The sequence below is a fragment of the Zootoca vivipara genome, chromosome 8, assembly GCF_963506605.1.
Source record: "Zootoca vivipara chromosome 8, rZooViv1.1, whole genome shotgun sequence".
Classification (NCBI taxonomy): domain Eukaryota; kingdom Metazoa; phylum Chordata; class Lepidosauria; order Squamata; family Lacertidae; genus Zootoca; species Zootoca vivipara.
The window spans coordinates 47,945,687-47,972,487 of record NC_083283.1 but is presented as its reverse complement, the minus strand read 5'-3'; the positions used below and the strand labels follow the sequence as shown (position 1 = coordinate 47,972,487).

The 26,801-nt window shown below is 40.9% G+C and overlaps 1 protein-coding gene across 15 annotated transcripts in view; it reads right to left on the bottom strand.

Annotated features, from left to right (window-relative positions):
- PTPRM (protein tyrosine phosphatase receptor type M) overlaps positions 1-26,801 on the bottom strand; it is a 412,071-nt gene that overhangs the window by 114,517 nt on the left and 270,753 nt on the right. For 8 of the 15 annotated variants that reach the window (XM_060277901.1, XM_035125994.2, XM_035126004.2 and 5 more), the window contains one exon: positions 20,821-20,953. In XM_060277901.1, coding sequence (XP_060133884.1) covers positions 20,821-20,953 — 133 coding nt within the window. Of the gene's footprint in view, positions 1-14,082; positions 14,113-20,820; positions 20,954-26,801 lie in introns of all 15 variants that reach the window. The other 7 variants (XM_035125987.2, XM_035125998.2, XM_060277900.1 and 4 more) reach the window with 1 other exon arrangement.

Below are 26,801 nucleotides of genomic sequence, written 5' to 3'. Positions count from 1 at the left end.
AGGTTGTGGAACATTGAGCGCCAAGAACTTATTGCGGCAGCAGGCAAAACATGTTCTCCCCTTCTTTTCCACCTCCCGTGGGCTCGTGAAACAAAACCTAATTATCTTGACTTTCTACTTAATCCTCAAGAAAGAAGGGCATTTTCGTTGGCCAGGTTCAACGCAAACCCATCAAACCTCCTGTGGGGAAGGTTCTTGGGAAGGGCGGAGGCTGAAAGGATCTGTCCATGTCATGACCCCCAGGTGGAAAGCATTCTACACATGGTTTTTCATTGTAAACTTTACGACGACCTTCATCAACAATTCCTGGACCGGCTCTGCATCCCCAGGAGACCAGAGCGGGAAATCTTACAATTCCTATTGTTGGGGAAGGACCAGGAGCTCACCAAGATGGTGGCTCATTATCTTCATTTGCTATTTTCTCGTCATTATAATCTGCAGACATCTGAATTATTAGAAGCCCCAATGTCGTGAAAGCGGATAGTGGAATACTCCCTTCTCTCTCTTAACACAGCGTTTGCCACAGTGATAGTTTTAATCTGCTATTATTTTGTTTGCGGGTTTGTTTGATGCCAATACAGGTGTTTTTTTAAAAAAAATGCAAAAATATTCTCATTGTTTCAAAACATAGGAACGGATTAATCCACTTTCCATTACTTTCAATGGGAAAGTTCGCTTCAGGTTAAGTACGCTTCAGTTTAAGTACGGACTTCCAGAACCAATTACACCCATACTTCAGGTTAAGTACGCTTCAGGTTGAGTACTCCGCGGACCCGTCTGGAACGGATTAATCCACTTTCCATTACTTTCAATGGGAAAGTTCGCTTCAGGTTAAGTACACTTCAGGTTAAGTACAGACTTCCGGAACCAATTGTGTTTGTAAACCGAGGTACCACTGTATATGTGACACCTAGTCACACGAAGATCATCCCTGTCTTTTTGCTAAGTAAATGTACATTTGTTGGATGTAGAAGTCCCACTCCAGGAAGGGACTTCTTATCCTGGTGCACAATGGGAAAAAGCAACTGGGGAAGGGTGATTTTGATTAAAACAAAAACAAACAAAAAACTACCAGAGAGGACTGAGTAGCCTCTACCTCTCCTGTGCCCCCACACAATGACTTGCATTGCATACTGCAAATTCCAAATGTACATTTAGGGTTGTTGCTTTGAAAGTGTTGTGGGAAATTTGATGCTTGGATCAGCTTTCGGTTATTCAATAGGACAAAAAATACATATACTTTGGATAATTCACGAACAAGTCAACATGATCCTATAAATCCTCTTTGACCACGGTGAGAAGTGATGGGAGTTGTAGTCCAGCAACATCTGGAGTGCCAAAGGTTCTCACATCTGCTCTATAGTTGCTCTCCATTATTGCAATGGACCTAAACATTGCAATCAGACTGCAACTTCTGTGGGGGCATTTTGTAAAAATAAATAATAATTGGGGAAAGTGAACAATATATGGTGAAACTTATAAGTTGGGTCATGTGACTGACAATGGCTATTCTTACAGACCACGTGCTCAACTACTGCAATATGTTGTTGTCTGACCTTCAAATGAGACTCTGCTAGAGCAATGTACTTTGTTCTATGCATTTGTATTGCAAACCACTTTTGTGCTTACAAGGAACAGAGGGAGCCTTCTGTTGAAGCTTCTTAGGGAAAAATAGGCTTGTTTATGGAGTCCTTAACCCTGAATTATCCTCTAGTATATTCTTAGGACCTGATTCACCAAGTCTGTTCCAGCTGCTTTGTGCAGCTATGACAAAACAAAGGTATCATAAACCAGACTAAGTGGCCAGTAAAGAATTTTTAATAGCTTATTTGTATCCTCAGAATATCCCAAAGCAGTTGGAACATATTGGTAAATTTTTCTCTTAGGATTTCAGCTTCTATTGTCCTCAGCCATAACCTTTAAATTGGGCGCTGTGTGTGCGTGTGTGTGTGTGTGTGTGTGCGCGCGCACCAACTTACTGGTATCTTAATATTTATTTGACTTTGGAAATCCTCTGACAGATAACAAAATCTGCATTTTAACAAGCTTTTGTTAAAGTTAAAAAGTTAAAGTTAAAGTTATTGTTCTTTTAAAAAGAAAAGAAATGCAGTCTACATTTCTAAACAGACTACCTTCTGTGAGAGCAAATACCGCTCACAGATACCACTCTGACGGTGGCAGCAGTTGTGGTCTAGCACAATTGATGGAGAGGGGCTAGGAGGGGCTAGGAGGAGGCAACCCTGCGTTAGGCCAGAACTGTCCTCAGCCACGGGGACTGGCAGGATTGCCCATCAGTGATTTTAAATACAAATCGGTCACTCAGAGGCCCTGAAGAGTGGTAAGAACCCGTCTTCAGAACTGGCTGGGCGAGTCTTCAGTCTGCTCTGATTGCAGGGCTTAAAAGTCCTTAATCAAAAAGTTTTTTGGGGGGGGGGGGTCCCCACCAAAATTCCAGGAAAAATTCTGCATAACCCACTAAAGGGAAGTCCAGAAAGGAGCTGTTGGGCCATAGAACATCATCCCTGAATGGCATCCTGGTAGGATTTCCCCAATAGATCTGCATCAATGGAGGATGTCCTCTCACTAGGACCGAACCTGATGGAAATATCAGTCAGCAATGTCTAAGCGAAATCCGATCTACATCTGTAATCAATAAAGTTATGGCTGATTTTGATCCCAAGCTGGTGTCATGGGACACTGTATTCACACTGCTAATTCACACACACACACACACACACACACACGAGTTAGCCATCACCAGCCTGCCGTGTTGTGGCCCACAAGATAATATGTTAACTTTTGCCTTACACACTGTTCTTTAGGAGAAAGGATATAAAAGTGCCCAATTCCTAGCAGCATTACAATGTTGTTACTATTGCACCATTTACTACTTCAATGGCAGTATGCTGTCCAAGAGGGAGGGGTGATTCCAACTGGTATCTTTTTGCTTGTTGAAGAGCTTTTGATCCATTGGAAGCCTCTGCTAATAGGAGAGAAGAGGACAGGTGATTTTGCCGGCTGCTTCTTCCTATGGTAAGTCCCCTGCATAACCGTATACACTGATCTGGAGGGTCTTCCAAAACCCTGTAACCAACCTTTCGGGACACAGGGGGTTGCAGGGGGAAATTGGCAAATATCACCTTCCTTTCTCTTCCGTGGGAACAAAAGGAAATTGGATTCCACCCACTGCCTGTTTTGCTGAGTTAGGAACTCTAAATTTCTGTTCAGTCCTGTTACCATTAGGCATGTTTATGGTATTTACCTAAAGAAACAGCCTGCATTTGATCAAAATATCAGCTTCTATGATATTTTCTACAGTGTATTGGCATGAACAATTGGTGGGAGGAGGGTTAGCTCTTGACAGCTATAGTCACCTCTCACCTTCCAAGCAGGGGCTGAACACTTCCCACACCCATTTTTTTTGGGGGGGGCGGGCAGGCCCCCCATTGTACAGAAGCATAAGAGGAGGGGCTAAGCCCAGAACCAAGTGTATTGGGGCTTCAGTTACCAGCTCCTTCTCTTCCTCCTCCTGCCATGGAGAGGAAGAAGTGGGAAAACAGCCCCCAGCTGCTGGCAGTGGCAGGAGAAGGAGTCGTAGCCATTGAAGCCATGCTGCTGCTGTGCTGGGCTCCATCCTCCTCTGATGTCCTGATGTCATGCACCATGTGATGTTGCCCCCCCCCTTCTCCTTTGGAAGCTTGCACCTCTTCTTCTAAGCATGTTCCAGCAGTCTAGGTTGGACCAATAGTGTTGATAATGCATGGACCATCAGAAATAGGACCTGGTTTCCTGCCATGGCTTGCTTCTGTGAAGTTGTATCCCATACAAATGTTGGTCTCTTTACTTCTTTCGGTATCTAGCATGTTTTCTTTTTGAACACCACTACACTCTCACCTGTGCGGCACAACCTAACTGCTTTCTCCAGACATGTGCAGTGGATTAAAACAGGTATTTGCTAGGCTATTTGTATCTGCCACAGTGATGGGCTTTCACAAAACTGCTGCATACCTTCTGCAAATCCTTAACATACACTTGTGAAAGAAGAAGAAAAGCTCTCTCTGTAATACCTATCTGCAATGCTATCACACAGTTTGCACCAGCAATGAACACCTTTACAGAGTCCAAAATCCAAGTTCAATTTTTACAGCACAGCAAACCTTTCTCAGTGTACTATTATGATTATTGTAACTGGTGTTGGTTAACGTGAGTTCAAACAAGAATGTGGTTACAAAAATATGTTCAAACATGTAAAAATAATATAACTACCATTCAGATATTAAGCATTAAATTTTGAGAGAAGGGCATCTGGTGACTGCATCAATGAAATGAGCTCACCATAAATATGTTGTGATAGAAGGAAAACGATACATTTCCTTTTAATTACTTTGAAGGAGTGGGGTAGGGGATCAGTGAATAGTGTGGGAACACCATTTTATGTTTCAGCATTAGTCAAATTAACAGTGCATGGATCTGGTTGAAAATCTGGATGAAGATGATTGTCCCTCCCCCATATAAATCAATATTTTAAACAAATTCTTTAAAGTTAAAGGGGTATTCTGATTGCTCAAAATGCTGCTAGTGAGTAAAGAACAATTCAAGCCAGCCTGATACCATTTAAAACTACAACAACAACAACCAGCAGAACATGATAACTGTAGTTATTCTAAACAGATTTTCCCCTTCACATTATCACAAAAATGTCATCCAAAGAGTGCTGCATTTTAACTAAGTGGACAGAATGTGTTGGACCTTTTAGCCAGTAGTTATGTTTCTTCCAGTGTGTGATATTTACAGCCTGAGTAGGCTATAAATCATTCTCTTGCTACAATCACAACAAATAAATAATTGCTACCACAGACAAGCCAAGAATTTCCTATTCATAAAGTAGTTAGTTTATTTCTAGGCTTTTGTCCAGCAGTTTTTGCCATGATCAGTTATTACTCAACAGATTGAAAGCATCCTAGTCCGTGCTGTGCCTCTTATTTAATACACAGAGTGCTAAGTGAGGCGTTACACTGGGGTGTGAAAATGGCATCTAATTTATTCCATTTTGTTTGTTTTTCTTGCTTTCCTGTTGACAGTTTCTTATTCCCCTGACAAACAGGAGTTTAAAATCACTATATCTCAGTCCCTTCCATAAATGGAAGGAGTCTTTACTCACATGGAAGGGTAACTCTAGATTTAATTCAGTGAACCTAATGATGATTGGCAGCTGAATGTCTAAACTGAGGAGTAATATGAAATTCTGTAATGGTCCTTCCCACATGCATATATTCACATTATACTGCAGCCATCAAATGATGAACCAGTTCAGTTTTACAGGAACATGGCTGCTACAATGAAGTTTTGTAAATACTTTAGCTTTAATGGTGTTCATTCTCCTCCTCCGCTCCCCCGTTAATCAAAATGTTAGTTACATCCTGTGTCTATCATCTAGTAAGAAAATATCTTAGCTTTGTTCAATCAGATGCGTTCATATATGCATAAAAAACTGAAGTACTCAGCAGTTTGTTCTTGCAAGCAAAAGTACTCGTGCAATAATTAATGAAAATGTACGTACCAGTAATTACTTTTTTAAAAAACATTTATGAATCAACCCTTAATTTCAATCTGATCCTGGCAAATCATTTATTTTTAGTTTACAAGATGAAAAGCTGGCATGCTTAAAAAAAACAAAAAAAAAAACACCCTAACACTCAGAGGGAAATAAAGCTTTGAAAATTCTTGTAGATGCCACCTGCATGGTGGTCCCAGAAAGGAAAGTGGAGATGGGAGGGGGGGAGAGGGGAAAGACCGTGCTGCTAAAATTATACAGGCATTTCTAGTTAATTAGATACAACAAGAAGCTGTCAGGCCGTCATGCTGTAAAAATGTTACTTCAACCACCATGACAAGTAATGTGCTTTACTTTTATAGTCATATCATGCTGTGCCCTAGAACACAAAACACAGCACCTGCTATGTGTGGATACTGGCTTCTGAGGTCACAGTAGCTGCACTCTTAAAATGGAAAAGTAGGAGCATACATTGCAATGAATGATAGTATAAGAAAAACACATCGGATTCTAACCTTCAAGTATGCTAGAAACATGGCAACTCACAGAAAGTACAAAATATCACCAAATGACATATAAACCTCTTAACAAAGCTATGGATTGAGGAGTTCTATGGCCAAATGCCCACCCAAGGTTGTTGTAAAGATAAAATTTGTAACTTCTGTGCATAGAACCCTGAGCTCCTTGGAGAAAGGGTGAGAATAAATAAATATAAATAGCAAGCTAATTTTATGCCGATAAGCCAATTAGATAACTACTTTTCTTTAATAAGCGAAAATAAGAAGCATTATTTTTAGTCTACATTAATATAATGGCATCATGCATTAATAATATGAATAGCATTTTAAAGAGGATCTATAGCCTAAAGTGAAATATACAATTAATCAAGATTAGCTAGTTTGGGAGTGCTTGCAGTGGATACTAACCTTTTATTTATTGTTGAGGTTAATTTATTTTCCTAAGGTTCACTAGTTTGATCTCATTTGCTTGATTGCCTGATGGCATGACCCTAACGATAACAAAACCTTCCGTAAATAATGCTTCCACTAATGTAACCAATTACATCAAATTACATTTCCAATTTTACATTAATCCCACACTAAAATGAATATCCAGTAAAGCTGGATAGGCAACTACTATGTTATTATTACGGCAGATAACTAAAATGTATTTCAATGAGTCACAAACAGTGCGATACTATTCATGTTTATTCATATGCAAGGCTTACTGCCTTTTGGTGGGTGCTGCCTAGTAAGCATATTTATCACTGCAGCCCACATATTCAAACCTGGATAATAGGCATACTGTAGCATTTCAGGGTGGCCCCCACAAAACTGGATAATTAATTAATAGCTTCATTTCCCTTCTACTGGGTTGTTTGCTACTCACTCTATATGTGCCCCCTGCTTATTTTATCCTCACAACCACCTTGTGAGGTGGGTTAATCTAAGACAGGGGTCCCCAGACTACGGCCCGGGGGCTGGATGCGGCCCAATTGGCCTGCCAATCTGGCCCGCGACGACCCCCGCCGCCCGCTCTTATGGCGCACAGCGCGGCAGCGCTCTTCCGGGTCGGGAAAAAAGCGCCGAAAATCCTTTGTGCGCATGCGTATGGGCCTCTCCCGACCCGGAAGAGGTCATTTCTGGTGCACTTCCAGGGCGGGGGAGGCCCATACGCATGCGCACAAGCGATTTTCGGCGATTTTTCCACCCTGGAAGTGCGCCGCCGCGCCAGTAAGCGCCCGTACGCATCCTCCGGCCCGCCGCGCGATCGGCGCGGTGGGAACCGGCCCAAACGCCGGTAAGTCTGGGGACCCCTGATCTAAGATATAGTGACTGGCCCAGAGCCTTGAAAAGTGCTTAATGATTGAGTGGCAGTTTGAACCCTGGTGTCCCAAGTTCTGGTCTAACACTCTAACCACTATGACACACTGGCTCTGGTAAATATGAAAATTCTGCCCCTTCAATTGAAGGAAATCAAAGTTATGGTTCAATCTAATTTAATTTAATATTTCAGATGAAGAAAATCTATTACAGTACAACCTTGCATGAAGTTAAACCAAATGGAAGGACACCTTATAACAAATAAGCAATAAATAACCAGTGAAAAAATAGTAAAATAGAAATATTTGGGATCCTAAGGACTAAATAGGGATCCAGGTGGCGCTGTGGGTTAAACCACAGAGTCTAGGGCTTGCTGATCAGAAGGCCGGCGGTTTGAATCCCTGCAATGGGGTGAGCTCCCATTGCTAGGTCCCAGCTCCTGCCCACCTAGCAGTTCGAAAGCACATCAAAGTGCAAGTAGATAAATAGGGACCGCTCCGGCGGGAAGGTAAATGGCGTTTCCGTGTGCTGCTCTGGTTCACCAGAAGCGGCTTTGTCATGCTGGCCACATGACTCGGAAGCTGTCTGCGGACAAACGCCGGCTCCCTCGGCCTAGAGAGCGAGATGAGCGCCGCAACCCCAGAGTCGGTCACGACTGGACCTGATGGTCAGGGGCCCCTTTACCTTTAAGGACTAAATATCAGATGCCCTTAACTGCATTTTTCTGCCAATAAGTGAAGGGTTCACTCCCTTCCTCTCCTGACCTACCTGCAAGAAAACCCTGCCTATGTTGAAGAGGAGACTCTTGAGAGTCCCATGGACTGCAAGAAGATCAAACCTATCAATTCTAAAGGAAATCAGCCCTGAGTGCTCACTGGAAGGACAGATCGTGAAGCTGAGGCTCCAATACTTTGGCCACCAAACTGCGGGAGGCAGAGGAAGACAGGAGTGCCTGACGTGCTCTGGCCCATGGGTTCACGAAGAGTCAGACACGACTAAACAACAACAACAACATGTTGACCTTTGATATGGATTGGGACTGCGGGATGTAGGTTTTTTTAACCCATTGCTCACCTGCTACAACCGCAAACAAAATAGAGCCTACAATTTGCATGGTAAAAATGGTCCCATTTGTTAAAGTCCTCAATCCTAACAGGCCAGGGGCCTGATCAGACCCTCTATGGTTGCAATTTGTGGGAGAAGAGAAAGCACCAGCTGTGCAGGATAGGACCTCCTATTCTCATAGCTGCCAAGTTATCCCTTATTTTAAGGGATTTTCTCTTATGCTGAATAGGCTTCCTCGTGAGAAAAGGGAAAACTTGGCAGCTATGTATTCTTAGGGCATGCCTCCAAACTCGGAGCAGACTTTAACATGCACATTATTATTTTTTAAAAAAGAGTTTCCCTGCAGTCTAGGCACCTTATCAGATTTAAAATGGCCTTTCCCTTGAAAGTGTGATTTCAGAATGTGCATCTTGATTTATGCTATGCAGAGGAACAGATAGAGAAGCAGTAGATAAATAGCACCTGACATTGATTTAAACAATTGCTGAATACTTGCGTGATAATGTCTACAGGTGCTTTCATTTTTAAAAGACCTGTGGAAGCAGGCCTGGTTCAATACTTGCTCTCTTTTGACTATATTTTTAAGCCCACAATCTAATTTTACATTATATAGATTTTTGCCTTTAGGTCATTGAAAAGTCAATAATAATGATGCTTATAAATTAATTTATCTCTAACCCAGCATAATAACCCTAATCTGCTATAAATCCAGTTGCCATATTTGCATATCCTGCATTTGCCTTAATTATGCTGTCGCCTAATTAGGAAGCTCAGTCTGGAGAAGAACTCACAAAAACCAACGGTGCAGAAAGCTGAAAAAGAGTTTATTCCACTTCAAGGGTTTACAGCTATGGAATCCTATGGCAAAGTGGTTGGAACCGACTCTATTTGTGAGGCAAACAGTGTTAGACAGAAGACACACGGCAGTGACCTACCATGCTAATGAAAAGTGATATTGAAATTACTAATTCAGATAAGGGTACACAGATTGCACTTTCTCCAAAGCGCAAAGGCCTGTCACTGAAACAAATGCACAGCCCTGGTTACAATTAATTTGATTCTTGTTCTTTTTAAGGCTCAGCTTGTAGATTTAATTAAAGCTTTCATGCAGTAGGCACATTCAGCAAGTATCTGTGTTTAATGGCTTCTAGTGAAAGGGAGAAACAGAGAAGGCAAAGCTCCAAGTCAACATGCAATAATAAAATAAAAAAGAAATCCATAGGCATATTACTAGTCTTCCATATACGCCTAGATTCAAACACTGTAAGTAGACTGTTAAGGTGTAACATCAGTTACCAAACACAAGCTGTATGAATGCCTACGAAATACAGGACTCAAAAGGGGAGAGCACTGTGGTTCTTTAAATCCCTGCAATAGCAATTTTAGAAGCAGATGCAAACAGAGCCGAAAGTGTTTGCCCACCGAGCAGAGGTGAAAGGGAGGAATATCGCCCCACCCCAAATTTGAGGTAATCAGGGCATGCAGCAGCAAAAAAGGTAAATGAAACTTGCCCCCACCCCAGCCCCCCAAAATCCTGGCACAACCTAATTAACTAATATAAGTTGTGGGCACTTCTCAGCAGCCACATGTTCCCTAAGTCCTTTCTAGTCTCTTGTCTGCTTAGCCTGTTCACTTACATCCCAAGCTTCCGGACTTCCTGGGTTAGACTCATAAGCCCAGGGAAGAGACTCATAGGATAAAACGTGTTTGCAATGTTGCCTAATTTTGTGCTGCAAATTTTAATAGCTGTAGGCTGACAATCCTCACTATTTCATTATGAAATGTTAATCACCGTCTAGTAATGACGCAGGTGGCGCTGTGGGTTAAACCACACAGCCTAGGGCTTGCCGATCCGAAGGTCGGCGGTTCGAATCCCTGCGATGGGGTGAGCTCCCATTGCTCGGTCCCAGTTCCTGCCCACCTAGCAGTTCGAAAGCACATCAGTGCAAGTAGATAAATAGGTACCGCTACAGCGGGAAGGTAAACGGTGTTTCTCCGTGCTGCTCTGGTTCGCCAGAAGCGGCTTTGTCATGCTGGCCACATGACCTGGAAGCTCTACGCTGGCTCCCTCAGCCAATAACGCGAGATGAGTGCCACAACCCCAGAGTCGGTCACAACTGGACCTAATGGTCAGGGGTCCCTTTACATTTACCTTTAGTAATAATATAATGTGTGGAATTCAACATAGTGCTAAGTGGGATATGTGCTTGGGGAGTTCTGCTCACACAAGGGGTGTTCTCCCCCTTCTCATGTACCCCCTAAACTTGTACTGGGTGTCCCCTCAACTCTCCAGAGCATATTTAGTGGGTGGAGGCCACACGGAATGACTTAGTTGGAGTCAGCCCTATGAATAAAAATCATGCCCTCCCCTCCCTTTCCATCCCCTTCTCAAGTGTTGTCATGTCATAAATACAATGCACATTTTTTCAGAGATGAAATCTTCCTCCAAAGAATGAAACAGCAGCTTCACACTGTACAGTTTAGCACTATTACCTGTGACACAATTTGGGACACCCTCTATATAACACAGACCTGGTCCAGCTACTGGTTTGTTTGATTTTAAATGGGTCCCTGCTGTTTCCTTCAAAACCAGGAATATGTATGTATGTGTTAGTGAAATTTAAAATTATAAAGTAGTTAAGATTTCATTCCCCCCTGTCTCTCTGACTCCTTAGTAGCTTAGTAGTTCATCCCACCTTGACAATATGTTATTGCAACCATGATGCTGAAAAACAAAACAATAAACCAAAGTGAAGAAATGGCCATGCCTACTCCTTAACCTACATTTCCCCTCACTACTCTGTGGCAATCACCCAAAGAAAGTTTGGTATCTTTTGTACACAAGCTACCCCAACCAGATGTTGCTTAATCATGAGATAGGGCTGTCTTCTCTCCTGTGGCATTATGGCAGGAAATAAATTCTTTGAAAAGTTGGAGAGGGAAAAAGAATGGGCAGGCTGAGACAATTGACCTAGTGGAAATACAAAAGAGGGCTGACAGATCTGCCTTGGAGCAGATTATCATTAATCTAGTTATAACACCCACCAATAGGGTCAATGAAGGCATTTCAGCCACAGCATATTCTGTAGGGTTTAAAAGGTATTCAAAGGATAAGAGTTTCAGAGTTCAAATAAAAATATAATTACACAGGAATGCTAATGTTAGCAGGCTAAATGAACACATTTCACTCCAGAGACAGAAGCATTTTGTTTTAACTTTTTTGAGCTAGCAAGAACTAAAACACAGGAATAAAAAGACATTTGAGCTACTTTTCCCTACCTTTCGCCTTTTTAAAACAAAACAAAACTGTGCACTGATTTGTGTATGTTCGCCTCATTCCTCATGGTTCTGCCCTTGGCACTTGGTTCAATATTTCATTAAATCACCCTGAAAACTAACAGCTTAATTTGTTATGAAACTACAGTCCCTAAGCAACATAAATTACCTACCAAGTTGTGGCTTTGCCATGCAGTGTAACTTAGCCTTAAGCAACATTTCTGTACATGAAGAGTGTGCAAACAGTAATGAGGTGGGCACAGCCACAAGGATACTTCAGATGTTCAAGGATCATGGAAAAAAATAGAATGACAGCCTCCATCGAAGCCTCCACTAGGCGTTTTCTCTCTTTTCCCCACATGCTGTCAGTGCCCAAGGTAATCCAATACTTCCTTTCATGCTAAGTATTCAAGGAGCAGTCTGCTAGCTCGTTTTTATAGCCATTTAAAAGCTTAGCAGAATATAAAATCCTTCCCCACAAGCTTTTCTACTGCACCCTTTATTTTTCTCTGGGAATGTGCTATATACAAATAATTTCTTAACATCCCAACTGTTTCTTCGCCACAGGAGTGCAACTATCTTTGTTCTATTATTCAAAGAGATTTGGGCCAAGAGCGTAAAAGCCTGCAATTGAGGCTGATTTTCATTTCATAGAATCGTAGAGTTGGAAGGGACCCCAAGGGTCATCTAGTCCAACCCTCTACATTCCAGAAATCAACTTTACTGGGCGTCACTGTTATGGTGAATGTCTTTCCACTTCTATGGTATCTTCTCACTTGCTGCCCCTCATTAGCTTCATAACGCCATGTCAGTTCCTTTCTTTCCCAAAGGCGTGGCAGCTAGTTATATGACTCAGCAGCTTTTTCTCCTTCTTATCTTAAAGTTACCCCCAGTTTTGTCTTAACAAAGGAGAGACCTTCTCCAAGTGACTTTTGCTTTCCTTACTTCCCATCTTGCTTTCCTTACACTGGCAAGAGCCATTGTGGTGTAGTGGTTAAGAGCGGTAGACTCGTAATCTGGGGAACCGGGTTCGTGTCTCTGCTCCTCCACATGCAGCTGCTGGGTGACCTTGGGCTAGTCGCACTTCTTTGAAGTCTCTCAGCCCCACCCACCTCACAGGGTGTCTGTTGTGGGGGAGGAGGGGAAAGGAGATTGTTAGCCACTTTGAGACTCCTTTGGGTAGTGATAAAGTGGGATATCAAATCCAAACTCCTCCTCCTCCTCCTCCTCCTCCTCCTCCTCCTCCTCTTCCGCTTCTTCTTCTTCTTCTTCTTCTTCTTCTTCTTCTTCTTCTTCTTCTTCTTCTTCTTCTTCTTCTTCTTCTTCTTCTCATACATTTAACTCCTGATGTACAGGAGCAGGAGTAGGAAACCTTGTGTAGGGCTATGCCATTGTAAGAATGTCAGGAGAGCTCTGCTAGATTGACCTAAAGGTCCATAGAGATCAGCAATCCATTTCCAATAGTGGTTTGTCAGATTTCACTGGTATTCTTATATGCACTCCACAAAGGCAACAACCCTCCTCCCAAGGAGGATTATCTACAAATTAACTACCATAAATGCTTACTATACAGTTATGGCTCATGCACTGTGCACTCGCCTATAGATTATTCAGAAAGAAAGTAGTGAATAGGCAGGTCATCCCGACAGACAATGTCGCACTAACACTCCTGCTCTACGGTATTTAAAATTTGGACCTCTTTAAAAATAACAGCAAACAAGTAAACATAACCTTGTGAACATGCCCTTTTGATTTCAAATAGAAAAATATTCTCTTACCTACTATGTACATATCATTCTCTGGGATCAACACAGCATAACTATGTGTTACAGAATATGCAACATTTAAGCAGCATTTTATTTATGAATGGGATTAAAATGTATACAGCAATGGATGTATGGTAAATGGCTGCACATGTACATACACCACTAGATTTTCAACAAGGAAAAAAATTAAAAACAACCACTCTATGCCCACTTGCTTGGGAATAAGCCCTTTGAACTCAGTTGGGCTTACCGTACTTCTAAGCAAACATGCATAAGCTATGGATCAAAGTATTTTATTTAAAGATACCCTAAGCTTGGTTTTGTTTTTTAAAATCCTAATAACGGTGCTTGTATTTTCCTAATATTTTTGATGAGGAAAAAAAATTACAACACTTTTAACACACAGTACGTGGCAAAGGAAACCTAAAGGAAACGTGGATTTGAATACAATGACATGAAGATGTTTGGTTTCAAGCGAGGCAGAAAAGTGTTTCAAGTTTCACAAAGGAAGTTTGAATCATTAGTATTCACTATTCATGCACAGAGGAACAACATGGCAGAAAGCATGTCTCTGATGATGCACAAGTAAGTTACTTACAGGTAATAAGTGTAGGAGTGATAGCTTCTTCTGCCATGATGGTGGAAGGATTTAGGCAGTGGAGGAAAAGATGAAATGGAAGGAAAGAAAAGCCAAATATTAATGTATGAAAAAATCAAGATGAGACTAGAACTGGAGAAACAAATGAAAAGGTAGCAAGAATGCATCTCAGAAATATCATGCAGCACATTTGGAACAGACAGGTGACATATCCAATCTTTACAAAAGCTTCAGCAATTCCTCACTGAGGTTTTTTTAAACACACTTTACCGCACATCTAATAGCCATGACTAACAAGGAAATGTCTCCTACACATATATAATACGTAAGACAGACACACACATGTTAATTCATTAACCATGCTTTCATTTCAGATCATAATACTTCCTTTAGGAAGGACAGCATGCCACTTCTAAAACATCAATAAGGAAATTAGAAACAGTAAATTTTCAAAAAGTTTTTTGTTTTGCCAGCGTACTGTGGGTTATTTGATACTGAGTACCTTTCTTGAATGTTATTTCTTTGTAAGTCAACTATGTTGCAACACTATCACAGCTCCACTTGCTCAGATACGCCAATAAACCATAGGAGCATAGCACCATGGGCTGGCTGTTTACCCCCACAATCTAGTTGGGAATGCAACATAAAAATATAAACTTTGTATACAAATGTATGTTTAAAGAAAAAGGGGGGGAAAGTCTTTCAACTTTTTTTCCCCAAAAAGCAAAAACAACATTTTTTCCTTATATGAATATGCTTACTTTACAATTATGGTTTTATTCTTGCTTTCGGAAAATCAAATTAGTCCCGCACAATGACTAAAAAACAGGGCTTGGCTGCCTGGCCTAGTGTCCATGGGTGGGACCTCTCTGACATTGTTGCCCTTCTTGGTAGGCTTACTAATGGTGGTGACAACAGCTCAATGACCTCCGACAATAGCGACAAGCTGCCCAGCATTTTAGTTGCTTACAATGCTATGACAAACGTTGGCTCCAGGGCACTGGGGGGGGGGGATACTGACAAAAGGCTTGCAATCCTCCACTACTGCTCTAGGCAAGGCTGAGAGGCAAGCAGGCCAAGGCTGGCTAAAAGCATTCATGGAGCCCTGGAGTTTTCCAAGGATGTTGGGCCTGCTAGAAACCCGGTGCAGCTCTGTTTGGGGTAGCCAACATGGTAGCCTCCAGGTGATGTTGGATTACACCTACCATCATATATTATTATTGACTGTGTTGGCTGAGGCTGATGGGAATCCAATAATATCTGGAGCTTGGCTATGCTTGGTCTAGATCAGGCTTTCTCAACCGTACGTTCCTAGTTGTTGTTAGACTACAACTCCCATCACCCCTGACCACTGACCATGAGATTAAAGGGGAAGCAAAGTACATATATACAAATTGGTGCTTCTGCACCTGTTAATTTGCCACAGTTTTGTCCTCCCCACCCCCCCAAAAAATGATGAACGTGAAGAGATTCTTTACATTATGGACCAAACAGTCTATCCAACCAATGTCTATATTCTGAGCCAATAAAACAGTCATATGCAATAAAGCAGTACAACCGTCTCTCTATTTCTGCTCTATTGATGACCTCCTTTACAGTGCAAAAAAGGGAGAAACAGCATTTTATAAAGCAGCAAAATAATTAGGAAAACTTGCTAAATTAAGGGTCAAATAGCGGCAAGGTACAAAAATACAAATAAGTACTGTAAGTATGGTAATTTCTGCATCATAGTTTTTTGTTTGCTTGTTTGTTATGGCAAAAACAAAAACAAAAGAGCCCTACATCCCTTTCCATAAATAGGTCTTACAAAGGACTACAGCTAATGTTAACTTGCCTCTAGCTACATGCTGCAGGCATCCCTTTGAAAATGAGGCTTTCATCAAGTTTTCTCTCTCATCTTCTTTGCCTGTAGAAATGTTTGCTAGTTTTCTATTCTTATTTTTCTGATGCTAACAGTATTGTTTAAAGAAGTGAAGTGCTTAATATTTAATCACATGTGGTATATTTGCTAAATGTACACCTGTTCTAATTCTGTTTAAAAGGAGAATGCAATGTGCTGTTTTTGTAGGAAAGCTGCTGTTGTAGGTGCAGTTGCAGCAAAACCCAGCAAAACTTGAACAAGGAGTAAGTCTATGCAAATACTTCTGCCTACCTACAAGGATAGAACAAGAGGAAGTACGGTTGTTCTAGTGAAGAAATATTGTAACATTTCCTCATTTCGAGTCCCATGACAAAGCAATCCCTATTTTTTAACATGAGAGCATTATAACATAATTGGTATAAATGCAACCGTGCTTCTAAATTTTGTACAGCAATTTCAGAAACAACAATAAATATAATTAACCAGTGCAATATTGTCTGGATGCAAAATTCTGCTAAGAATTTATTGAGATAAATGATTCCATATTTAAAAAATACCGTTGAAGAGTCAGGTGCCTTATTTTCAACAAATAGATCCCATCACTATTTGATATAATGGAAGAAAAATGAAGAGGAAATGGCTCCAGATATTTTTATACAGTAGTTACGATGGGGTTATATTCCAGATATAGGGCATAAAGCCAAAATCAAATATAGACAAAACACATTGGGTGCAATAGCAGGTGGCATAGCATGGGGAGCGGGGCTGGGGGACCATGGCCCCGGGTGTCTTTTTTTTTTGAGGGGGCACAACCAGGCGCCCCTACAACAGGATCCTCACTGGAGACTGACTCCTGAGTGCAAAGGAGCTAAAGAGACAACATGGCAGCCGGACGCCACCAGCCACATCTCCACTCTTGGGTCAAGCCTGACTCGGGGGTGGAGAGAGGCTGCGGCACCTGAGGCACTGGACCACAACAGGCCCTGCCTCCCTCAGGGGTGTGCCTCGGTTGCCATTAGCTTATGCTCTGCCGACATCTTTTCCCCTACACACTTGTCCCTTTTCTGCCTCCCTTTATTTATTTATTATTATTTTGTCCAGCACGTAAAGCTATATGTGCACAAGTTAACTGTGCATAAGTTGTGGGTCTACTGTACTGAAGCTTTATAATAAAATGAGGTTTTATATCTGTTTTATATCTGATAATCCTTCACAATTACTGCTGAACAATTCTAGATTATAACAGACTGAAAAATACTGTTTTGCATGTGGTTAATGAAAGAATCACAACAGCAAGGCTAACAAAAATATCAAATTACAGTGGTACCTCTGGTTACAGACGGGATCCGTTCCAGAGGCCCGGCCGTATCCTGAAAAGTCCATAACTGGAGGTGCCCTTCTGCGCATGCACGCTGATCGCTTCTACACATGCGTGCGGTGAAACCCGGAAGTATACACTTCCGGGTTTGCCGCATTTACAACCCAAAGATTACATATCCAGAGGGATACGTAACCCGAGGTACCACTGTACTTAGTGAAGATGCTGGTATCATATAGGTGTTGACCTTTATTTGTATTTAATCTAGTCATATTTAGGTCACAATTCACATTGCTCTTTTGGGGCTTAGGATATTCTGTACTCCCAAGAGGAATTCTGACGTCCAACTTTCAAAACCTTATTGCTTTGCTGCATGAGGTGTTTTTTTTTTTTAAAAAAAAAAATATTAGCTGAAATCTCTACTTGGCACACTCCGTTACACTGCTTAACTATTTTAAGCCCATGCTTTAGAAAGCAAAATGGCAAGGAAAGAGTTGTACTTTTGTAGTTCTCATTTGAAATTTTGAGAAAAATAAAATAATTTTTAAAAATGTCCAATGTTGTAAATTACAGAAGGACTTCTACACAATTCCTAATAATAACAAAGCAGTTCATGGCGGCCTGCTCCTATTGTTCTAATAAGAAGTATACAGTGGTACCTCGAGTTACAAACACCTCGGGTTATGAACACTCCGGGTTACAGACTCTGCTAGCCCGGAAGTAGTACCTCGGGTTAAGAACAGAAACTGCGCAGCGGTGGTGTGTGGTGGCAGCGGGTGGCCCCATTAGCTAAAGTGGTACCTCAGGTTAAGAACGGTTTCAGGTTAAGAACGGACCTCCGGAACAAATTAAGTTTGTAACCAGAGGTACCACAGGTACATGATTAATTAATTATACAAAAGATGTTATTCCAGTGCTTCAAATTTGAAAGAAAATTATATCTTGTTTTAAGCTTCATATTAAAAAGCGCCAGCCTGATGAGCACAGCAACTCTTCATGGTAGTCCTTGCCCATATGAGGCAATTATGGAGGTTGGAGGTCCCCACCTTCCCACAGTGCCTAAATCTATTCCTCCCCTGGTTCCTTCCTCAGCAATCTGAGACTACATCACTATACCCTCTGCTCTTCCCTGTTCCCTTGACACAGCAGAAGGGGGAAACCTCCTAGCTTCTTCAACAGCCTGACTCATCTCTGCCTCTTGACCTCCCTTCCTCTCCTGCTTCGGTACTTCTCTCTGCTACAGACTCTCCCTGCTCACTAAACTGAACCTCTTCAGCTTCCAACACCTTCTTCTCCCTCTTACCACTCATTATCATCCTACCACCAATCCCTGAGCTCTGAGTCTTCATCCCCTGGGGGTTCCTCAGCTGGTACCTCTCATCATTCGTTGGTGTCCAGTCAGTCAGTGACAGCTAATAGTGCTTAAAAAGGCCCCATGTGCTGCCTCTGGAAAATGAAGAATCTTAACCACAACTTTTCTTTGGAATAATAAAATTTGGCCAAGTTCAATCCATAATGCTAGTTCATTGTTGATACATTTATTTCTGTATATAGATTTTAAGGCTACAACATGCCAAAAATGATTTCTACATATTTTTATCAATGCAGTACTGTACAGTGGACGCTCAGTTGCGAACATGATCCGTGCGGGAGGCACATTCGCAACCTGCAGCATTCACAACCTGCGCGATTCGGCGCTTCAGCGCATGCGCAAAGTGCGATTTAGGGCTTCTGTGCATGTGCTGAAACCCAGAAGTAACCCATTCCAGTACTTCCGGGTTCGGCACGGAGCGCAACCCGAAAAGACACAACCTGAAGCGGGTATAACCCGAGGTATGGCTGTATATTTCTTTCCGACACTAAACAAGGGAGGGTTGCCTGGTGCCTTCATTGCATATCTTTAGGTGCTAGGTGGAAATGTTCTCTATCACCAGACCTTTGGTTGATTAACATTCTATGGACTCGTAAATGTGTTTGTGGGAGGGGGGTTATTGGTTTGTTTTTGTTTTATTATGTATTTTGTGTTCTCATTTTGTATTTTTATGTTGCGAACCACCCTGAAATCTTCAGACAGATAATAATAATAATAATAATAATAATAATAATAATAATAATAATAATAAACTCAGATTTTGGATCTGCTTTTCACAGAGGTTCTTTTGCTCTTCTAGCTGCTTTCTTCACAAGTTTTATCTGTTACCTTATGACACTGAATTCCATCTGGTTCACAGTCATGCCACAGGGACCATATTAATACGCAGGTGACTTAAATGTACTTGTGTTTTTCAAACCTAGCTCTATTGATATTTCGTTTCACACCTGGAACTCTGTGAGGTCTTTCGCAAGTATATCTGAGTTCATTTAAGGAACTTGAGGCCTGGAGAAATTGCAGTGGTGTGCATTGCACACAAAAAGCCTACACAAAGGATCAAGCATTCCAAGTATAAACATTCAGATATTTTTCATACCAATCATATTCTATCAACTCAGAGATTCATTGACAAATGAACCTAAGCATACTCGAAGTAAAGCATGAATAATATTGGCCCAATCTTCTACTGTTTTTTCTGATATGTTCTTACTAGTCCCACGGTGAAAACTATTCCCTCGCTCCCACTCCCAAACATATTACCTTGATGTCAGGTAGATTTTCCAGGACATTATAATTTTTGAGTACAATCAAAACTATAAATTCCACAAGCTTGTAATGTCTGCTCAGAACAGGACCCTCTGCCTTTCACTCTTTTGTATGCAGCTTCTGAACCTGCCCTAGGTTAACTTCAGCATTATAACAATATAATCCTTTCACTTGTTTTCACTGGGGAAAATATACACAGTGAATTGTGAGCAAATATTTCAAACAGCACTCTTCAAAATTCCACTCTTACACTTCTGTCCAGCTTGGATCCAGAAGTGTCATTTTGATCATGGATGGAGTTGTCTTTTGGTGTAGGGCTATTTTTTCACTAAAACACGGTGCGAGAAAAGCCAAAGTAGCTCCAAAAATATTGTTCAGCTTGTGGTTTGCAGAAGCAGAAGCATGGTCTGACACATTTGACAATTATGGTCTGACACAAACCCTTCAGCACTTTTCCAATTTACCTTCTTTCCACAGTTCTTTGGATACAATGCTATATATTGGTTCCAAAGCACTGTGTCTGTTAGACATATATATATATATATATATATATATATATATGGTATTTTTGAGTTCTACAATGACTCAGACACCTCAAATTTTCTCCTTAGCTCTTAGATGGAGTGGGGCTACACATAAACATTATCCTTATGTCGTTTGGGCTGATAGTACTGTATACAGTGCAAGAATCCCCAACTGCAGGCACTAACATTAATTTACTAAGAAAGCTGCTGCAGGAGGAAAGAGTCAGATATCACAATTTCATTCAACACTAGCAAGGCTTTAGGGAGAATGAGCAACATATATTTTCAAACTGTCCATAAAAGTAGCCAGAAACTTTGCATCTGTTTTACTGAGAACTGCTGCAGGAGATGCTTCAACACAAATATGCAGACACAGAAAGATTTATTAGTTACTCACCTTTTCTTCATAACCAACACAACCCCAAGAAATATAATAACGAACAGCAAGATTCCTGCAATTACTCCAGCTATTTTAACCGTATGGTCTGTTTGATTCTCTGGTTCAGGGTCTGGTTTCCTAGTTGCTGCACCTGCAAAAACACATTTTTAAAAGAGAGAACATAATTAAGACATTGCATGGTTTATTTCTAATGTTTGACATCATCATAATTGTCATCAAAGCTGGCAGACACCAAATCATTGATTTCTTATAATATATTCATATGTGCTGAGAAAAATCCAATTGTTTATAACCCTAAACCAAATTCTGATGCTAAACCCACACTGTAACCTGTTCTCACATACCAATTTTCTATATTTCTATTATCTGTGTTACCCTCCCTGTTGGCCTTGCTATTTAAAAACTTGCTAACAAACACAATAACTATCATAATCCCCTATCCAAATTTGATTTGCCGAAACATTTTCTGCAATTATTTTTCATAAATGAAGCAGTAATTCTTTAACATATTAGCTTAAACACCTGGAAATGTGAGATAAGCTCATTTACCATGCATTTTACCAGCAACTGTTTTGTTTTTTACACAATAGACTTTTTTGGCCTTTGGAAATCTAAATCTAGGTCACATCTGGTAGGCAAAAGACTCCTTCTAAGCAATTTATTCACAAAATGGGAAGCAGCTGATGATCACACCACTGGCACCCACATTTAATATCTGCTTAAATGAGATAACCAGTGCCTTACAGCAGCCACGGTCTTCAGCTTTTATAGCCGCTTCTTTACAAAAAAAGAGTAATGTTTGTTCTGTTTACTGTATAATGTGACGGAACATCAGAATCCATGTCTCATGAAACATCCATTTTCTACGGTAAATAATTTTTAGCATGAAAACTGTTAAGGATGCATTATTCAATTCAGCATGCTGACCCCCTTAAAGGACTTCTGACTTTTTAATCAAAATATGACAGTATTCATCTTTCGAAGCACCGTGTCACCTTCACAAGGTAGACAGACAATCATGGAAACAAGTCTGATTTATAAGCTCCCTCATTAAAGTTCCTTTGGATTGACATGGGTATGGGCGGGGAACAAGTAAAATGTAATTAAACTTTAACGTTTGGGGACCAGCACACTCCTGTTTTCATCAAGGTCTTTGAAAGCTCTGATTAAGTTCTAACTTTTTTTTTATTTGCCTAGAAACCATGGTAATGAATAATCAACTCAGGGAGGGATTTTTATTGCTTAGTACCAAATGATGCCAAATTTTCAAGGGTACTCAAATTCTCACTCAGACAAACAAGGGTCAGATTTCCAAAACCCTTACTGTCAAAGTTTACAGCTGCATTTTTACAAAGTGATTGCCACATTAGGCGAACAAATCTTTCTATATCTATTTTGGTGGCTATTAACGAGCCGGTCACTACTTGATCATCCCTCTAGACACAGTATATATGATCTCTCTACAATGGTGCAAATCCCTGCATTATATATCATCTCCAAAGATGACCCATAATCTCCAAACTGGAGCAAGCACTTATTTGGTCTCTCACTAGCACTAATTAGGAGTAAGTGTCACTAATGGGAGACTTTTGTCATACCTTGTCATACCATTTATGCTTTGCCTGATATGACACACCTGACAATTCTTCCTAACCTTGCTTGCCACATCAATGCTTGAGAAGAGCAAGAAAGGTGCTGGTATAGCAAGTTTTTTTTTAAATATATGTTGAGCATGAAGAAGTGATAATCTGCAGGTTAGATTTTATTACTGAACCCAAGTGACTTTCACATACAAAAAATGTTTTCAAATGGCAATTGCTACTTTCAACACGTACAAGCCCTTTTTGCCTTCACGTTTAAAATTACTGTGGAAGGGACACATCCCTCCTATTTTATATCACAAAAGCTAACTTAATAATGTACTTTCCCCAGTTAGCTATGGCCGTACTTTGGGGCTTTGCTATGGCCCACATCACCACAACAGTAGAGGAAATATGTGGCCAAAATGAGCAAGACTGGGCAAGTGGTTATAAGTGGGGTGGTTATTCCCCTTATAATAACATATATGTCACAAACCATTTAAAGGTGGAGGAAGGGGTCAACCTGGCATGTATAACAAAACCTTTACGGGGCAGGTGTGAGAAAGGAGAGCAGGGGAAGTCTAGTTATGTAATCAAAAATCATTGCACTGGTGGGCTGGTACAAGCCTATCACTCGCTAGCATCAGCTCCCACATTGTAGAGTTTGGTTGGCTTTCTGGTTTACCAGAGAGTTAGGGGCCATGAAACAAGCAAAGAGACAACTAAAACAGATAGTGCACGTGTTGAAGTAGATATCCTGAACATAAACTGATTTACAGCCTGAGGCCATCAAAGTGATGCACAAAAATATAAAATGAGATTTTTTAAAAAAATGCAAACTCTTTTTTTTTAAAAAAAAAACACAACTCACTATTTCTACAGATGTACAATTAATATTCCATACAATGGCTGGATCACACTTGAGGGAATGCCTATTTAAACTTAAAATGTCTACACGGGGACTCTGCTGAGACTAATTTGCCAGGCATTTTGGAATAAGGTCACTTCTATTCACCCTGACCTTGATGCCAGTTTTGGTACAGTTCCTCTAGAGTAGGAGTGAGGGATCTTTTTCAACCCAAAAGCCACATTCAATTCTGCACAACTTTCCAGGGGCCACCACAAGCCAGCGGCAGGCAGAGTAAGATACAAAACTGAACAGAGCAATGAGTGCCAATTTTGACTTTGTGCAATGGACTAGTTTTGGCAGACGCTCAAACCCTTCTCTGTCCTCCATCCAGGTAAGCAAAGAGGATGAAGGACACATTCCAGTCAGGTAAAAGCACACATGTATCCACTCCTTAGGAAATCCTCTCTGGATCTTATTTTATTTATTTAACAAGATTTATATACCACTTAATAAAAACAAAAACCTCTAAGGGGTGTACATTCAATAGAATGAAATATGAGTAAGAAAATACTGATGAAACCAATGGACCATCTAGCCCGCCAATGACAAAGTTGAATTCAGAAGGCCATCAGCATTGTGGGGATTTGCACATCCCCCATGTGCCTTTATATTTACAGTATGCCTCATCAAGGGCAGGTCGGCAAGCATCTACAATTTAAGTGCCACCAATGAAGCTAATCCTGGTAAAATAATTAGCAATCAACTGTGGCTTCAAGCCTACCTGATCTCATGAGCTGCTGCACCTACAACATAATCAGCTGTACCTACAAAGCAGTTCATAGGATCATGCAGTTTCGTTTACAATCTAGTAATCAGTAAACCCACTGAAACCAACACAACTTCAGTGTATGTAGCGATGGGCTGAATTGTAGCGCAAATGATAAACTTGTATGAGCTGGGAAAAATTACTTCATATTACTTCTTTTGAAGTAAGGCTACAATCCTAACCCCATTTATCTGGGAATAAGCTACATTAAATTCAGTAGGATTGCAGTTTAGTTCATTATATTTAATTACACATTTTTCACTGTAACCTTCACATAAGTGTGAAGAAACATGTATAAAAGTAAAATCAGGTTAGTTATGTAGAGACATAAAAGCTGTTAATTCCCCCACCCCCGCCTCCATGGTGCTACTTAGTTCAATAATCCTTTCCTTTATCAGAACACACTGGTTTCACTTCAATTTCTCGTTTAAGTCTGACCAGAAGCTGGGGCAATTTCTTCACTGTTGTTGGCTTTAAATGCATTTGCTCAATGCGTCATTTGGATGCTTTTTAAGCAGATGTTCTTCTAATCAAATAATGTAATGGCATAGTTTTAAAACATCCAAGAAAAACGTCACAGCAGAGCTGAGTTACCAATGGAATCTACTTTTCCTGTTACAAACTGGCCCATGATGATTTTTCTTTTCTCCATTTCTTTTTTTAGCACTAACTCTTGACCTTTGTAATATAGAAACTGGTAAATATCTGTTCCTCCTGAGAGCAAAGTAAATGATCACAGGTTCAAAAAAACTCATACTCTTAAGAGGCCGGCAATCAAATTATTATGCAGGCAGCAGGATCCAAGTAATATCACTTTTCAGCACCCACCCTTAACTCATATTGCAGATAAGGTCAGGGAAATGAAATGCTATACCCCCCTATTTGACAGCTGCATTGTGATTAGGAACATGGAATCATGCAAAATAAGACAGGACTAAATTGTCAAATAGTGGTGCGCTTCTGCCTTTGATTATCTAATTCAAGGAATTTGCCACAATGCGAGAGGATGGGAAAAGAGACAGGGAAGACATTCAGTTCTGCCTCAAAGACTTGGCATGATTCCATTTCTCAGCAGAGTATGATCCTCTGTCCTTGCAGCTGAGGTGTGTTTGATGCAGAAACTGGGTCAAATGCTGAAGAGTTCAATCAAGGCATCAGTTCAAGGGGCTAATCTGTATTCACAGTCAGTGGGTGCTGAGAGGTCCTAAATCCTAAAGAGGTTGCATTCATTAATGGCAACAGGCAGGGGAGTATTTCACAACTTGGAACACAAGGAAAGAGTGGGAGCTTTCAAGGTTACTCAGCAGAGAGAACAGAACAGACCATACAGAGGACATGTTGGCAACTCAAGGTTTGTGGGCCATATGAGCCCACAGCTGCTCTCAGTGTGGGCAACAAAACTTTCCACCACTGTCCAGCTAATCAGCTCAGATGGGCAATGGGGAAAATACAAGCTTTTCCTGCACTGCTAATCAGCATGTGACCAGCAAGTTTAGCTGCTTCAGGATTTCTGATAAGTGCAGGTTTAACGTGCCCTGCTACGTACCCGATATAACAAATATTGCAATCTCTGTGCTAACAGCAGTGCAGGAATAAAATTTTTAGCTTTCAGGAGTTAGAGAATTGAAAAAGAAAAGAAGTAGCAATGGAAGCAGAAATTGTCAATGTTCACTTCTTCATCCCATGTCTGGAATGAAAGTCAACCCAGCAAATACAATCAGTATTTGCTGTTGTTCCTTTCAGTTCGTAGATACTGTATTCAATACTTTCCCCCCATTTGTGTTGAGTTTCCTTTGTACTGAAATGAGGTGGGATAATGTAAAAACAGTGTCATTAATTACATAAATTACCTAAGTAATCACGTAAGATATGTAATTTTGCCATTGCGCACAATGAGATGAATAACATTTTTTTTGGTGGAAGACAAACTGCAGTGGAACAGAAATAGCGATGGATACAACAAACATAGGGCAGAATGGAAAGCAAAGACTTTTCACGTCCCTAATTAGGAGTGCAGGAAAGCATGTGGCAAAGTGATCCTCATGCAGCTGGGAAGGGGGGCTAGGTCACAGTATGTGTCTGGGGTAGAGAGAGGGAGAAGTTTGTGTCTGCATTTAAGAATAAGAGAAAGAAACTGGAAGACTGTGTGTCTATGCATATACCTATGAGTGGGATTACATCTGTGGGTGTGAGAGGAAGGATGTGTGATTGTGTGAGGGGGGAGTATTCTATCCCTGACCCGGCCCATCAGCATGCACACACCACCCACCCAGTGGCACATCTAGTCCTTGGAAGCAAAAACAGTTTCTAAACATGCTATAGATAGAGATTGTGAGAGCCAAATGCATCTGAGTTCACCTCAAGCCCTTGAAAGGGCAAGACGCAAGAGCATCCACTGAACTGGATCAGTATGCATTATTCACAGCCCAGGAGAGCAATAGCCAGAATGACCCCTATGCCAATACCACCCTAAAATCTTGGAGCGAAAAAACCCCTGGCTAAAGCAGCATAGTATTATGGAAGCTGTTACAAACTGTAAATCAGATTAAGGATTCTGACAGCTCTGATTTTTTAGTTTGGTTGATCTGGATGCCAACAAAATAAACAACTTACAGAAGCATAAAGATGATGAAATAGCACATCTGTATACCTACCAAAAAGTAACTACCATTCATTCTTGATCTGCTTAACATAATGCTTTGTGCTGGTTTTATTATTCCTT